Raw genomic sequence first — 16057 nt, 5'->3', positions numbered from 1 at the left:
TCGTTATTGTTGCTGTGAGTATTGTTGCTGTGAGGGCACAGGCGTTCCCTTTGTTCTCCTTATGTCCGCCCTTCGTTCTCCTTAAGTCCGTCGACTGTTGGTAGATCAACGAAGACTACCACGGTGAGGAAGATGAGGATTGGCCGTGGAGCCTCTCAGGAATGTGGTTGCAGCGGCGTTGGTCGCTGGCTGAAGGCAAGGGCGAAGCTTCGCTTTTCTCAGCGATTGGTCGCTGGCCAAAGGCAAGAGCGAAGCTTCGCTTTTCTCAGCGATTGGTCGCTGGCCAAAGGCAAGAGCGAAGCTTCGCTTTTCTCACTGCTGATACCATGATAAAAAGAATAGAAGATAAGAACAATAATCGAAGAAGCTTTATTGTAGAAATGAAATAGCTTTAGCTTGAATATATTAACATGTTCCCTATCAGATTAGAAGGAAGGATTTCCCTCAGTAGAATAAACAGAATAGAGAGATTTCCTCGTTGGAGAAATCTTATCTTCTATCAAGTTGGGAAAATCTTATCTTCTATCACTTATGACAGGATATTCTCATTCATTATGACTGACTTACCTGTTTATTACAATATATCTCAGTTAATTACTGAGGAGGCATTGGCTTGAAATGTTCTCCATCTGGGAAGCTATATATCAAGGAAGTTTTTGATTATTAAGAACTATGAAAAGTTCTAAGTGAGATCTCTCTTCATTGAATTGGCATCAAGTTCCTGCAGGAATCACTGGTTACTGGAGATAATAGCTTACAGATCGAACACAGACGGTGCTTCCCTTTCGCAGGATGGAGGCATAGGATTTGTCATCGGAAGGCAGCAATACTTCCAAGGCCAAACTACTGTGCACTGTGAAACTCTTGCCATCAGATTTGGCCTGCAATCATCAATTTCAAGAAATATCACCAATCTATCGATCGAAACTGACTCCTCTACCATTGTTGATATGCTGATCGAAGACAGGGAAAACTCCTTGGGCCATTGCTCGCACCATAAGACATCGAGGAGCTGCTACACCAACTACACTCATATACCATTACCCATTCTCTGGACTGATTCATTGTCTTTCCCTCGGGCCAAAGCTTTCCTCTTTTCTATATGATGAACTCCATAGGTCTTATTGTCGAACTTTTCTTTAATTCTGTACTCATGTCCTGATCAAGAGCTGGAATTTCTTCTTTTTTAAGCGCAGATTCATGCAGATATCATTAGCCATGTCTGCTGATGTATATAATTTCTCAGCTGAATGTCTTGGTGAATCAAATGAGAGAAACTTCTGTTGTGATCTTAGCAGTTTGCCATCACTGATTTCATTGATCCAAGTATCGAAAATTTTCTTATCGAATATAATTGTGTGTGTGTGAAAATATTCTTAGTTCTACCTTCTTTTATGAAATAGCAGAGAATGATCTCTCAGTTCTTCAAACTCTGCCAGCAATTGGATTCAGTGGGCATTACTGTTGCTGCAATCTACTAATTACTCTCTCTAACAAGTTAGCCACCAAAACTACCAAAGCAATCATCCCTTGATCAAGATCACTTCTGATCCCAGAGTTCTCATCTAACTTTTGTTTCAGCTGAGAAGCAATAGAGACTGTTCACTCAAAAGCATCTATCCAGCCATTACCTATTCCATGTTCTTTACATCTACACCAAACACATTTCACCGTCTTGATTACTATTGAATGCCTGAAACATATCCTGGAAGAAGGATTTAGCGGGATAATCCATTTGAACTTATGTGCTTACAGGCCAACACAATCTTTATTCCGCAGGCATCAAATTGTAAGCCATCATCACATGAAAAGGTCAACTACTCGGACGTTGCAAGCATATATATAGACAGGTTGACTTGTCACAGAGGCCCGAAAGGTTCAGGAAGCTGCCCGAACCTGTAGTCGAACAGTGGTCTCTGATCACTCTTATCTTCCGTGCTGTGCAGCCAATTCATGTTCTTGGAATCTTCTTTCAGCAGAATCGCATCGCACCGTGAGCTCTCGTAGAGATCCAGCTTGCACTCTCTTTCCATGAGAGGCTCATTTGGAGGTCTGACGGCAATATCGCCATTGCTCATTGCAGCTCCGTTGCAGTCAGCTGCTACTGAGCGACCGGGCCGGAGTTTCTGGGCGGCGGAACGAATGCTTTGAGGGAAGAGGGCGGCGCCACGCAGGCCGCCCATGCTTTGCCGGATGTCCTACAAGAAGTTTGCAGTCTGTGAAATCTAGTGCCGGATTCTTGATGGTACGACCGGATTTGGATTGGAGGAGGAGCTAACCATATGCTTGAGCGCCATGTCCATTGACTTCTTGGAGATGGAACGGCCGAAGCCCGCGGTGTTCTCCGTCGGTGAAGCGGGCTTTGTAGGTCTCCGAGCTGCAGGCTCTGACGCCAATGATTTCTTGTTGTCAGCTGCCTTCACCTCGTTCACCCTGTTGCCCATCCGATTACCTGATGAGTTCTCCTGAAGCCTGCCTCTGGCGATGACAGGTGAGGACGACTGCCTGCGGCCCGCACTCACCGCAGCAGCGGCCTCGGAGTTCGAAGTTGCTCGAACCGCCAAAGCCGTCCCCGGTCGCTGCCTGCCGGCGGAGACGGCTCGTTCGGGCACCTTCGTCCGAAGATTCGGTGGCGCTTCAGACGGAATGTCAGGGACAGTTCGGGCTCGTGGCGCCGGGGAGCTTGGACGCATTACGGGACTGGATTTCCTGTTGTTTGTGGCAGGAACGCGGCCGACGGAGGCCGAGCGGGTTATCGCTGGAGCCGCGGCTGGCGTCGTCGCCGCGCGACGAATAGGAGTTGACGGTCGAGTTGCTGCGGCGCTCGAGCTGGAGTTTGAGGTATTGGAGGGAGCCTGAGGTCGAACAGTTGGCGCCGCAGGCTGAAAACTCTGAGACGGCCGTGGCTTATCCATGGAAGAAGGCAGGGATGGTCTGGCTTTGACAGGGGTCGGTGACCGTGACGGTGCTGATTGAGTTGAGCGAGTAGCAGGGGTTGTAGGTTTGGAAGTGACCGAGGCCGTGCTGGTGTCGAGGACCGCCGTCCTGCTGTTGTTGGATAAGTATGTGGAGGACGAGTATGCGTTGGACATGGAAGATCGTGTGGTCGAGCTGCTTCTCGCAGGCTTCGCAGAGTTGGCATTCTCTGACCGAGACACAGAGAGCTGCAGGAGAAATCACCACGGGAGATTGTTGAGCTTGATCTGAAGAAAGTCCTCATGCAAAATCTGAATTGACCATAACATGGAACACAAACAGCTCACCCTCGAAGCTTTGTCAGTTGACGCTGATCTAGGATTGGATCTGCAACCTGGATTTGCTCTAGATTTTTGGTCGTCAGTAGCTTTCGAGAAAGTAAAGAGAGGAGTTCCAGGAGGAGTGAGAAGCCTGTCAGCATGCAATTCAGATCAGACTTGCAGTTAGCTTCACAAGTCTTCAATTCAGTGTTGTGTTTGTCCTACCGTCTCGATCAGATCTGACAATCATTTGCTATAACAAGGTTCGTCGGCAGGCATGCATTGCGTAAAAATCTAGATAGATCCTGAGTGAAATCATTCTAAAAACTCAACTTAAAATGGTCTCTTACTCTCTTCAACACTAGATTATGTTCACAACCTTTTCTTGGCCTTTCTTTCCTTGTACCTTAATATGAGAATTTGGTGTATTTCTGGTTAAATGCAGCATGGTATTGCTGCAAAGAACATATCATTGGAGAGTTATATGCAGATGAAAAATGCAATCAACTAACTACTAATGTGAATTCATCCAAGTTTGGCATCATTTGAATCTGATAATTGGAAACAGATCTTCTAATCTTATACTCATCGAAACCTCATTGTAGACACTGCAATCTTAGCCAAGAAACTATTAATTTCTTGAAACTTGTGAGAAATGTCTGCTAACTAAAAACTCTGCTGATCTTAGAAATTGAGATCTTGACAAAGAATTAATGCTTGTGATGCAGGCATATCAGAAGTGATAGATAGATACAATAGCTTGGAGAACATATGGAGAACTTGAATCGAAGAAGGGATGGTTTATGATCACTCACCAATCATAATCATGCTTCCCAACATCAGCAGACAAGAGGTCATCCATTCTGCTCTTCATCAAGGATCCCTTTCCTGTTCTTTCTTGTGTGATTGATACTGCAACAGTCACCACAACAACATTTCTCCAAGTAACACAGCAGAACTAAAGTCTTTCTAGATGCTTGAATTTTCAGTAATAGAAAAGAGATTCAGCGAATCAAACATGAAATTTTCAGTAAATCTTTTGTTGTTCAAAGATAGAAGAAGATGCATTAAGTTGAATGGAATCTTTCACACGCAGATCCTCACCTTTCTGATGGTCAGATCCATGATGTGAACTAGCTCTGTTCTGGTGTATCCTCCAGAAGAGATCCAGGCTTTCATCTCCTTCCTTTGTTCCTCCTCCGCAAAGCTGCTGCACGTTCCTCCCTCCCGTCGGTGGCCCTGTCCCTGTCCTGTTCATCTGTCGAAAGCATCAAAGTTGTTACCAAGTGTGATGCAAGTTGCTTCAGTTGCATGTCTTCATTCCATCTTCTCTGACACCAGAAGTCCTTGAGAGAAAGAGAAATAAGGTAAGGAGGAATTCTCCTCAGATCTGAGTGTGAGAGGGTGGCAAGGAAGGACCATTAAATGGATCAGAGAAAAAACTGTGATAAAGCATGTGTACTTTAATCTTTTCTGCTACCTTCTCTACACTGTAAACTGATTCCCACACCTTTTATGCCTTCTCAAAGTTTTACCAGAGCTTCCTGGTTTGTCTTGTTCATGTGATGTCCAACTGTTCTCCAATGACATTGGATTATGTTGCATGAATATAGGGAAAATTTTCTTGGTGGTGCTGTTTTGTCAACCTCACTGCTGACAATTGAGGCCTATCAGACTGACAGATATCTGAAACCTTTGCAATAAGAGCTGTGTAATCAAGGGATTGGAAATTAATGTTTTAGTGGTCTAGATGATGGTAGTTGGACCTTATTGGGATTCTTCCCCAGAGAGAATTGAATATTTATCTTTTTTGTTGTGAATCTGTGCTTGTGAATGGAGTTTAATTTGCAGTGATCATCCAGAGATAACTGAGAACTATTAGGATCAAATGGCAAAAATAATTACAGGGTTTCCCCACTAGTTGTCAAGATGAAGTCTAAAAAGTGCTGGAGATGAACACAAACAAGTTTGTGACTTTTACTGGAATGGTTAAGAATGCTCTTCCTCTGGGCAGTTCTATCTCTATTTCCTGATATGACTTCCTTTGGCAACCTCCAGTGAGCTTTCAAGAAGCTGCTGAGAGTGTTTATCAGTCCATCCACAGTGGTTGAGACTTGGTGAAAGGGAGAAGGAGGACAACCAATGATGGGATCATGATAAGTAGGACAAGGAACCATTTAGGTTCAAGCACCTTGATGACACTTTGTGATCCACCTTCTTATGGCACTGGGGGAGGCTTCCTTAGTCCTCAGGTCGCAAGGTCACAGACATGTTCATGTGCCATGTCTCTATCTCACAGTGTCCTCATTTAGTGAATCATTTGGAGCTCAGACTGGACCAGTGTGGTCCATTGAGTTAAGCCAATTTAATCTCATCTCAGCTGGATGAGTAGCATGAACTGGTTTGTCTACGAAGGAGATCTTAGCCGTTCGATGCTCGTAGGACGGTTCCTGATTGTGACGGCACATGATTGTCTTTTGAGCTCGAGTTTGGTGAATCATTTGTGGGTCAGATTCTCTGCTCATTAAGGAAGAGTTCAAGGCTCCAAACTGAATACAGACCTGCACAAACATGCAATGCATCCTAGGAATCATAATGCTGCAATCAAGATCTGACCCTTTCCAAGTAAAGTGGCAAACTGCTTTCCCTTGATACTGAAAACAAGGTTCAAAAACAGGTTATTCTGAAAGATTGTTCTCAAGATAACTAAGTACTTTTTTGCTCCATGTAATTCAAAGTTGGAAACAGATCGACTGATTAAAAGCTTTCTGTCTTTGCCAAGTTAGAATCTATTAGAGGTAATAGATGAAGAATGAACAGCTTGATATTGTTTATTGGCAGCCTTGTTCTTGACAATTCAACTGTCTTTGCAAGGTTAGCTTCAGAACCAGAAATCATTACTCGAGATTTTTACTGCCAAGAATTGAGCACATGAATCTGAAGAATCAGTTGCAATGTGTCTCATTTAGCACTGGTTCTTGATGAAAGTGAGGTGATATGCATCAAGGACATCTTTTCTCAAAAGAAAAAGGCAAGGCAATGATGGAGATCAGAAACACTGTTCAGAGGACATGATCATGTGGTTTGGGTACATGGAACTTATTTAATGAATGATGTTATAACTTATATATATATATTATAATATAATATAATATAATATAACATAACATAATATAATATTATATAAGTGATGGTGTTCTTTGTTTTTAGCCCTGAAGTGTCTCTCATCCTTTCTGTCAAGCTACCTAAACAGACTCTCGAGTTATGTCTCCTATTTTAATTTTTGTCTCGTACTTTGAGAATGAAGTTGACCCTCCGAAGACAATAGAAAAATTAGCGAAAAAGAAACTTTTAGCTTAATTATTCAGCTAAAAATAATAATCTCCTATACTTTCATAAAATACTTTGAATTCTTTATATAAAAAAAAAACTTGTTATCCATTTATCCACCAATGAAAAGTAAACTTTTAGTATATATATATATATATATATATATATATATATATATATATATATATATATATATATATATATATTCAAGATTATGCCCAAAAAGGAGAAAAGATAATTTTGATTTGGAAATAAAAATTTGCACCCCACAATATTAAAAGTATTTTTTTGACAGATCATATAGATTTGACTTAGCTATAAGTCAATTGAGGTATTGACATGTAATTGTCTTCTACTGTATATTTTGATGCATCCATTTTACTAATAAAAATAATAGAATTGGTTATAATGGAGAACAAACTTAATGAGTGTTGATCATAAAACTTCCTCAAAATGAAGAGAAAAAAATTAACAATTAGCATTATCAAGGCTCATAACAATATAGGATCTAAGATTCCTCAAAGTTATTATTATACTGATATCATACTGATTTATAATGTCATTACAGGTGGTGTTCTTGAGGATCAAGGTTGATAGGCCAAGAGTTAGTACACCTCTACTGAAAAGCAAACGACTCAATAAACTTCACACTTAAGTAACTCCTCCCTCTTGTCCTAATATTTCTTCTTACTTTAGATCCTCCATAGCTGCCCAAGGATGTCGATGACTCATCTTCCTTCCCAGACTCTCAATCTCCTATAGAGATAAACCCAACCTACTCATGCTACGTGGGGTACCATTAAACAAAAGGTTAAGGTTTTTGAGAAATTTTGAAGCTATGCTTTGGTTCTACTAACAAGTTTTCTGATTATTTATTATTTTTATATTCATTTTGTATCCACCTAATTAAGCTTTAATATATTCTGTTATTGTTATTGTTTTTTGTTGAAAAAATCACTTACTTCTTTGTTCATCAAGATGTGAAAACATAGAATGTGCCACTAACTCTTTGATGGGCAAAGCCACGAGGTCATGGTTCGTAAAACTTGTGATCTTAGACATGTCACCATCGATAAGGGTCGATCTTATTAGTGAACAAATATGTTATGATTGGTGAGTCACGATTGTGACGTGCTTCCCTTGCTGATCCGACTGTAGCGCGACATGACATTAATTGTGACGTATTTTGGACCTAAAATATATTTTATCAAATCTTTTCATCCAAACAAAGATACCTTATTAGTTCATCAGTTGTCATAAATTGCACCGTAAGTTAGTTCGATTATGGGTAGAATTCTTTTTTTTCTTTTTCTTTTCCTTCTTGAGGAGAGAGAAAGAGAGATTGCACGTGGATACATGATAAGCATTTAATGTTTCTTAGTGCAATGTATATCAATAAATTTTCAGAAAATAATAGAAAGAAGACATATGATATTAGTTTTGTTCAAGGCTATGGAAGATATTTTCAAATTTGATCAATACTTGATAAACTTTATCAGGAAATAGGGTATTAATTAGGAATATCATCAAAAAAATTAATTCATATAAGTAATTTTTTATTATCTTAAAAATATAATTAATAAGCGTATTATCTTATAAACATAATTCATCATATTTAAAAAAATTATGAATGAATTCTAAAAAAAAAACTCATACTTTTTAAAAAATTTTATTAAACAATATTTTTTTAAATAATCATTTTACTCTTATTGGCTATTGTCCTTCGCCCATCGGTCGCGTCTTTACCTTGTCGGTCGTGTTTTAAAAATTTTTAAAATAAGTGTACTCTGGGAAATTTTTTTGAAAAGGATAAGTTTTTTTTTGAAAATTCACCCATAAACTATCCATATGGAAAGAAAATAAAATTATAACAAGAGAGAATTGAATCATATGTTAGAATCATCAGACAACTTCTTACAAATAACTAGAATCATCAAATACAATCAATGCAAATGATTCGATCACCACTTCAAATTGAGTTGGACTCAAACGAGATATTTAATTTATACTTCAGCATAAGATTACCAGTCAACAAGGCACGGTAGGGGGGTCGTGGAAACAGAGACAGAAGAGGAGAGAGAGAGAGAGAGAGAGAGAGAGAGAGAGAAAGGGCATGCCCATTGGGCAGAGCATTGGTGAAACCAGCGGCAGGCCTCAGATCATTTAACGATGGTTCCCGCAAGAAGCCTATTTTGCTGATTTGTTGTAGAAGAGCAAGTTTAGTTGGGACGCCAAATTATGGTCAGAGATTAGCAGCGCAGCGTTGTGTGCTTGTTCGTGTTCATCTTCTGTATGTCCCAACAACACTCCCTGCGACCGATTCACCGACGTGGTCTTTAGAGCCACCGGATTTGATGAGGCAGGCAGCTGTTGTCTCCACCGGGCTCCTACACCGTCTCTTAGGCGTAAAAGATGCCGCCCCTCAGCATGTTTGCAAAGTATATGATTGTATTTGTTAGTGAACAGTACGTAAGTTCGGGTCATCACTACACGTCCTTCTTTATGCTCATCCATGCTAACTTTCATAACGACGTGTAAAGAGACGCTCTCTTTCACGTAAGTTTAGAGAAGCTGTCGGATGATATCAACATCTCACAGACACCACCGTTTCACATGCCGGCAAAGGTTTTGTCGAGTCTGGTGAAGACATGGCCGAGCACCTGAATACGGATGACGGCCACAGCAGCAGCAAGCACTAACATTGTCCAAAGATTTAGCAAGCCATGATAAATGTCATGATGAAAAGGACTGTGGGTTGGACGAATATGCCCAGCTGTGTGAATAATTAAAAGCAATGTTTTAGCACAAATTTGTGCAGCACAATGAATGACCGAACCCCAAAAACAAAACAAGGTATAGTTTACAACAGCAGTTCGAAACACTGTACAAATGAACACTATTGACCAACAAACAAACCGACCCAATAGATGATGCCAACAGAACTAGAATGACCAAGTTGGTATCACCATCTGACATGATCACCAGCGGATACAGTCAGTATTGCAATATCAAATTCGATACAACCCTGATTTCAGGCGGCCGATTGAGGTGGCAGAGTTGATTTCGTCGGAACAGAGAGTGGGGGCTGCATCGGAACAATAGGACAGTCTTCTGGCACGATGATAGAAGGCAAGGGTAGTAAAGATGGCTGAAGAGTGGCAGGGCTACTGTTTGTACGAGCGGGGGCTAGCGGTGTCGAGATGAAACCTGTGCTTGCTTCGGAGGCAGCCCGCGTCAGAGTTAAGGAAGCATTAGGAGTCATGTACACCTCAGTGACCTCCTCAACACCTTCGTCCACATAAACAACATCCTGCATTGTGAGTTGGTGGTACTCCACGATTTCCCTTAGAAATCTGTTCTCCCGTGCATATATAGAATTCTCATGTGCCAGTCTTGCCTTCTCGACCAACAAAGTCTCCAACTGAAGTCGAATCTGGAAAGAAAAAGCAACAAGCAACAGAAAGATTTCTGCATTAACAGAACTGACTGAACCATGGTTTTGCTATCTATTCAATGGAATGGTGCGGATTTATATAACTCATAAATGCTTCACACAAATAACTATGCATTAAACCTTGGTCTTACTTGAAAAACAAGCAAATTGTTAAAGTATAGCATCAAAGATACAAACATATTCAAACGACAAGCAACTAGCAGAACTCATATGAGGAAACCTAAAGATGAGAACACACACACACACATATATATATATATTCAAAAGACAAGCAACTAGCACAACTCATATGGGGAAACCTTGACAAAACACCTGAAAACTAAAGATTGAGAACATATCCAAAAGATGGCTGTATACTACTATACTCTTAGAACAGCGACAAATGCAGACCAAAAGGGTGTTAGCAGAATATGAACTATATAGATTCAGCTGTGCCAGTATAATGAAGATTATTCTGTGTACTTCATGCCAGAACAAATATATAAGAGTGATACCCCTGCATAGCATTCAATAGAATACAGTTAGGAGGAAACAGTTAAAGAGCATGAAGTTGCCCACTGCAAAAACATGTTTTATAGAGACGCAACATCTGAATGCTCTTAGAAGTTATAACCATCTTTCTCAAAAGAAGTCTATGTTACTCAGCATAATCAAATAAAAACTGAAGCATATCTAAACGTACTTTAATCACATTACAGTGGCAACATTACTTCATGCAGCATGCTAATATTGTGTTAAGACACATCTTTGTCTAGATATCGACAAACTTAAAAGATATCTCATTTTGTTTTGTTAGAAAGACATCCTCGAGGCTCTTTATTCTGGAGACAACAACAATATTGATATATAAGGTAGAATCATATGTTACAGAGAATTCTCGGTAGAATCATCCGTCAGAGAATATTAGTAGTATTGTATGTTCAAGAAAATTGTAGTATACGTAAGAAAAAAATTTAGTGGAATCATGTGTTAAGTCTTAGACAGAATTCTTAATAGAATAATATGCTAAAGATAATTCTTAGCAGAATCAAATGTTAAAGAGAGATTTGTGTAGAATTGTATGTTGGAAAGAAACGTTAGAAAAATTAAAACAAGAGAGAATTGTTAGCAGAATCATGTCAGAGTCATCAAACATCTTTTTAGAAATAACTAGAATCATCAAATACAATGCAAATGATTCGATGACCACTTAAAATTGAGTTGCACTCAACCAATATATTTAATACTTCAGCATAAGATTACCAGATCATCATCTTCAGGGCAATCGCCCTTCTCATGGCTTTCCCTAAGCATTTTATTCTCTTCTTCAAGCTGAGCACAACGTTCCCTTGTAAAGATAAGGTCTGCTTTGACAGTCTTCAATTCCCTAAGAAGAAGTTTTGCCTTTGCAGCCATTGCATTTGCAACCTGCATATAGTAGAAGCTAACTAATTCATCCAATTGAAAGGGAGAAAAAAAGTAAAACCTCCTTCAATATCTTATTCTAAAGCCACAGAAAAAGGAAACAACTCCAGGAAACATATATCTAAAGATCCGCTGCAAGACTTTGCTAAATTACTCGATGCTAATCTGGCTGGTTGGGCAGTGAATAACAGAGGTTATGAGAACAGACAAACTAATCACTACAATAATGAGCGAACCATGTGGAGCAGGAAAGTGTTCATCGCTTGGTTCTTTTAATACTCCGGTCTTTTATGTTCAGATACAGTAGCATTTTTGCCTTGTTGTAAGATCCAATGATTGTCATGACTCATGATAACCAGAAGACATGAACAAGCACAAACTCAAGGAATCTTTCAGTTGACTCAAGAAAGCAGAAAACTTATGTCAAACACAACCCATTTCAGCAATACACATTTGCCACCTTACGTCGCGAGATGCCTTCAGTTGAGTTTCATATTCAGTTTGAATCTGAGGGATATATTCTTGACCCAACTTTTCTGCAGCCTGACCCTGCATGGTGGCAGCATTTCCTTTTCTCCTTATATTAAGCTTACGTGTTTCATGGATAATGTTGGCTGTCTTATTCTCCACAATTGTAAGACCCTCCTGTAAAAATCAGGAAAAATATTACTTAGATAACAGACTAATGCAGAAATGAAGCAGTGCAGGAAGCAAATTTAAATGAAGAACATCCACCGATTTGGTGCATGACAGATTGCATATAGTTTTGTAATAAGGACTATATAGTATCACAAAGCTTTGGATTCAAGTTTCCTGAATCTTAAGTGAGAATAAAGTTCCTACACTCCTGATAGAAAAAATCGACGAGTCCTTGAATTTGTTGCAAAGAAAAAATATTGACCTATATTTATCCATTAGATGAAAGAAAAAGGTTAACTAAAGCAGAAGGTTTCCTCCAATCCAAGATGTGAAGAGGGTCAAATGTACAGTGACTCAAACTGTGGTCAACCAAGTTAGAAAGAACAACCTTATTGTGACATGAAAGCTCGTGCTCAGATTAGTTGGAAAAGAGCAACTTAAATCAGATTTCTGTTAGTTTGACAAACCAAGCTAACAATATATAACAATACAGCAGTAATCATATGCACTTCTGCTCAACTTGAAAGTAAACAAATCTTCAAAATTGTAAATTCATTATGACTTTTAATCATTGCTTCTGATATTGCTTCTAAATTCTAACAGAATCTGTTGCAAAAATGAAAGAAAGTTTGGCAGAACAGTCATACATATTGAGCAGAACAGTCACAAAAAATAAATGCAAATCCAAGAATTTACTGTTTTGATTATGCAGGAACCTTGTGGATTTTATCAACAAGGTTGGCAGAACAGTCATACATATTGAGCAGGAGAGTCACAAAAGATAAATGCAAATCCAAGAATTCACTGTTTTGATTATGCAGGAACCTTGTGGATTTTATCAACAATGTTTAGAGAAAAAAAAATCACCAAACTCAATGTTCTATTGGAAATTGTGAGTATATGGGGGAGAAGTTTTAAAGATAACAACTCACCTCAATAGCATTTTTTATTGTGCCACCAAAATGGTTAAGGGAAGAACCAATCGCATCCGAACGTTTATGAGTTGTTTCAGTTTTTTGATATATCTCAGGTGACGGATCCACATGATGAAACTGCACCAAATAACAATGATAATGATACTGTTAAAGTACAACATTGTTGAAATTGCATGATGTGGATTAGCAGGAGGGGCGTAAAGAAAAGAGCTTCCACCTCCCCCAATCCACATACAAACATAAAAAGGAAAGCGAACGAGAGAAAAAAATAAAGGGGGCCCAAATTAAACCAAGTGAGGGGGCAAAATAAACCACAACACACGTCCCCAAATTTCTATGGTTGTGAACTCCAAGGTGATGATTATTGAACTAATAAGTGATAATTTGATGTACAAGGATAATTGATCAGTCAGATTCTTCCACAATCAGCTGAATTACAACAACTACTAAAATATTTATTTCACAGCAACATTGAACCAAAAAAGTAGGCCTACAATGACAGAATTTCAACTCCTAAACTTTGGCAAATAATAATAGGATCCATGATTTGATTCTTACCCGATCAACAGTTGACCTGTCAAATGTCTGATGCGGGTTCCTCTCAAGCGCTTGAAATTGATTGTTTGTATCATCATTATCAACATATGATTTAGCTTTCCTGGCTAATGTCCCCCAGAATCCATATTTGGACTCATTTAAATTTTTCATCGATATGTATTCATAGGATTCAGAGTCCTGCATCGACAGTTATAGACTTCATAAGAATGAAGAGAAGAAAATATAGGAGATCCTAAGTAAGCACATGTTATACATCAAATGCTTTAGGCAGGAAAGAAAAGCAACAAAATCCTTTCATAAGCAAAGGCTTCATTTCTCTATATGAAAATGTATATGTTATTCAGGATTGATGTTGTGGCTGTGATCTTAAATTTTCCATTTAATCTATAATCATGTGGGCATTAAACTTTTCCACGACCAGATCAACAAAATGACCAGCCCTCTAAACTGAAGTACCAAGCATGCTAAATAAGTTGATCTTTTGCAAGAGGGAAGACTGCTATAAAAAGAATTTCAAAGCCACTCAGCAGGAAGTCTTGCTTAGTGGTGAAGGACTTAAACCATACTACATCTCTTTTTGAAGAACAGTGACTTATCCTAGTTGATGTCAACAAGTCATAATGTCCTAACTCATGAAGCACAGACACTCCGAAATGCTCGCCACATCCATGACGGACACCAGCACTTGTAGAATTTCAGCCATATGGTCACATAACCATTCCAACACATCTCTCCTATCAGTTTCAACATATATGTCAGGTTCCAAAGAGATGCTATGTCCATGACTGGTACACAATTCAACTAAATAATGCCACTGTATCAACTTTCTAGAGACGTAATCTGCAACCAAAAATCTCCCCAAATCACCATGTTTGACTAACAAATTCAAACCCAAATTCAAAAGTAAGAACAAAATGAACATATAGCCAACATTTGGCCATTTCTGCTCCTTTCATTCTTGAGCGAAAGATCAACTGATCAAACGAGAAATAGCCCACAAGCTATAATAAATCTAATAACACCAAGAAATCACTTCCGGAATTGACTAATCTGCTGCCAAATAAATCCAAAAAATTCTGCTAGGCATAAAACCGGATGCGTAAGTCATATTTCACTAATTGCAACACTGGACAATTATTGGAACCAGAGATTTCGACTTCCCTAATCGATTTGAAGCGCAAGATAAACCACAAAGACTAAAATATTGATCGCAAAATCTTCTATTAGAAAGATAAAGAAGCAACGATCCCAAAAAGGAAAACAGTGCTCAAGCACGAAGCATACCAACAGAAGAAGCGAATTAATTCAGCGAGAGGAGAGCTCACCCGTTGCGGAGGAGGCGACGATCTCATCCGATGGGATTCGTTGTGGGGAGAGGATACGGCAGACTCACCATAGGCGGAGGAGAGGGAAGAGGCGTCGCGGTGGGCGGCGGAGGCCCGGATCGCGCGCGTGGCCAGGGACGCCTGCGCCTCGGCAGCAGAGGCGGCGGATCGTGGGTCCTCGAAGGTGATCGAGATCCTCGCCGCCGGCTGCTTCCTCCGGTACGCCATCGCCTCTCTCTCGCTCGAGTTGGTCCGATACCAAACAGCAACTCTTCCTTTTGTGATGGTGTACTTAGCTGTGCGAGGATCCTCTCCAGAATGTACGAAGAATCAAAAGCTTGCATTCTTCGATCTCACCGTTCAGTTTTTCCGCGTACGCACCTATTTCAATCAAACGGTCACGCACACATCAGACGACAACCATCCATAATTAGTTGGAGAGGATCCCGTTGGCCTTTTGTTCGGGAGCGGCTAACCGTGAGGGACACTCTCCGGATGCTGACGCGTTGGCTTCTCAGTGGCCGATATCTCGTTGACGGGCTTCCTGCGTGAGTCATGCACTAATATAGAATACAGAAGAGATCCAAAATATCAATATATATATATCTATATATCTTAATGAAGGAAAGAGCAACGAGATTGATTTCGATCGATTCGTTGTGGGAAATCCAAGATTTATTTTCATATATATATATATATATAATTTTTATGCTATATTAAATTCATTTAAATTGTGTACCCTTAGTCTCACTTAAGTTCAGGTGCACTCACCGGGTAGGTGATATGGTTGCGCTCTATTTATCTCATCTAAGGCAGGCACAACTTCGAAGGTTGAGATCTTACCGCACGGTGAGCAGAACGCTGCAGGTGCGAAATCTTGCAGTGAGATTACCGCATGCAGGCAGGGTGTGACAAAGTGCCCAAAAACCGTCTTCGAACTCGACGAGTACAACCGCCCGCGTCGGTACGCTTCTAAGGCTTACCGCACACGAATGTGGTGAAACTGCCCAAAATAATTAAGGCCACATCAAATGAACGATTACCACTATAAGTGCATAAGTTGGCATGAAATAGAATTCAAATTTGGCGTCATGATAGGTGTTGATGCATAATGCCAATGTAGATACTTTTTCTCAATTGTAAGCCTATGGAAGTTTGAACATAACCTGATATTGA

The 16057-nt window shown here is 39.8% G+C and overlaps 2 protein-coding genes and 1 long non-coding RNA gene across 4 annotated transcripts; 1 reads left to right on the top strand and 2 right to left on the bottom strand.

Annotated features, from left to right (window-relative positions):
* Window positions 1–1652: 1652 nt before the first annotated feature.
* On the bottom strand, window positions 1653–4886 carry LOC103977780 (uncharacterized). 2 transcript variants are annotated; one of them, XM_009393391.3, is made up of 6 exons: window positions 4717–4886; window positions 4341–4582; window positions 4052–4148; window positions 3264–3387; window positions 2280–3164; window positions 1653–2198 (listed from the first exon to the last, which is right to left on the bottom strand). In XM_009393391.3, the coding sequence occupies exons 2-6, from the start codon at window positions 4492–4494 to the stop codon at window positions 1860–1862; spliced, it is 1599 nt and encodes a 532-aa protein (XP_009391666.2). In that variant the 5' UTR covers window positions 4495–4582; window positions 4717–4886; the 3' UTR covers window positions 1653–1859. The 2 variants fall into 2 exon arrangements, with proteins under 2 accessions (XP_009391666.2, XP_009391665.2); XM_009393390.3 differs by lacking the exon at window positions 4717–4886 and having other exon boundaries at window positions 4341–4668.
* Window positions 3367–4865, top strand: LOC135607166 (uncharacterized). Its single transcript, XR_010485101.1, has 2 exons — window positions 3367–3499; window positions 3965–4865. It is a non-coding gene; the product is annotated as an uncharacterized LOC135607166 (long non-coding RNA).
* A 4413-nt stretch (window positions 4887–9299) lies between the features above and the next one.
* On the bottom strand, window positions 9300–15146 carry LOC103977779 (uncharacterized). Its single transcript, XM_009393387.3, has 6 exons — window positions 14882–15146; window positions 13557–13733; window positions 12996–13115; window positions 11890–12069; window positions 11263–11427; window positions 9300–9999 (listed from the first exon to the last, which is right to left on the bottom strand). The coding sequence occupies exons 1-6, from the start codon at window positions 15107–15109 to the stop codon at window positions 9598–9600; spliced, it is 1272 nt and encodes a 423-aa protein (XP_009391662.2). The 5' UTR covers window positions 15110–15146; the 3' UTR covers window positions 9300–9597.
* Between the last annotated feature and the right edge of the window lie 911 nt (window positions 15147–16057).

Source organism: Musa acuminata, chromosome BXJ2-3 (genome assembly GCF_036884655.1).
Source record: "Musa acuminata AAA Group cultivar baxijiao chromosome BXJ2-3, Cavendish_Baxijiao_AAA, whole genome shotgun sequence".
Classification (NCBI taxonomy): domain Eukaryota; kingdom Viridiplantae; phylum Streptophyta; class Magnoliopsida; order Zingiberales; family Musaceae; genus Musa; species Musa acuminata.
The sequence above is the reverse complement of the archived record's forward strand: the minus strand, read 5'-3'. Positions and strand labels throughout refer to the sequence as shown.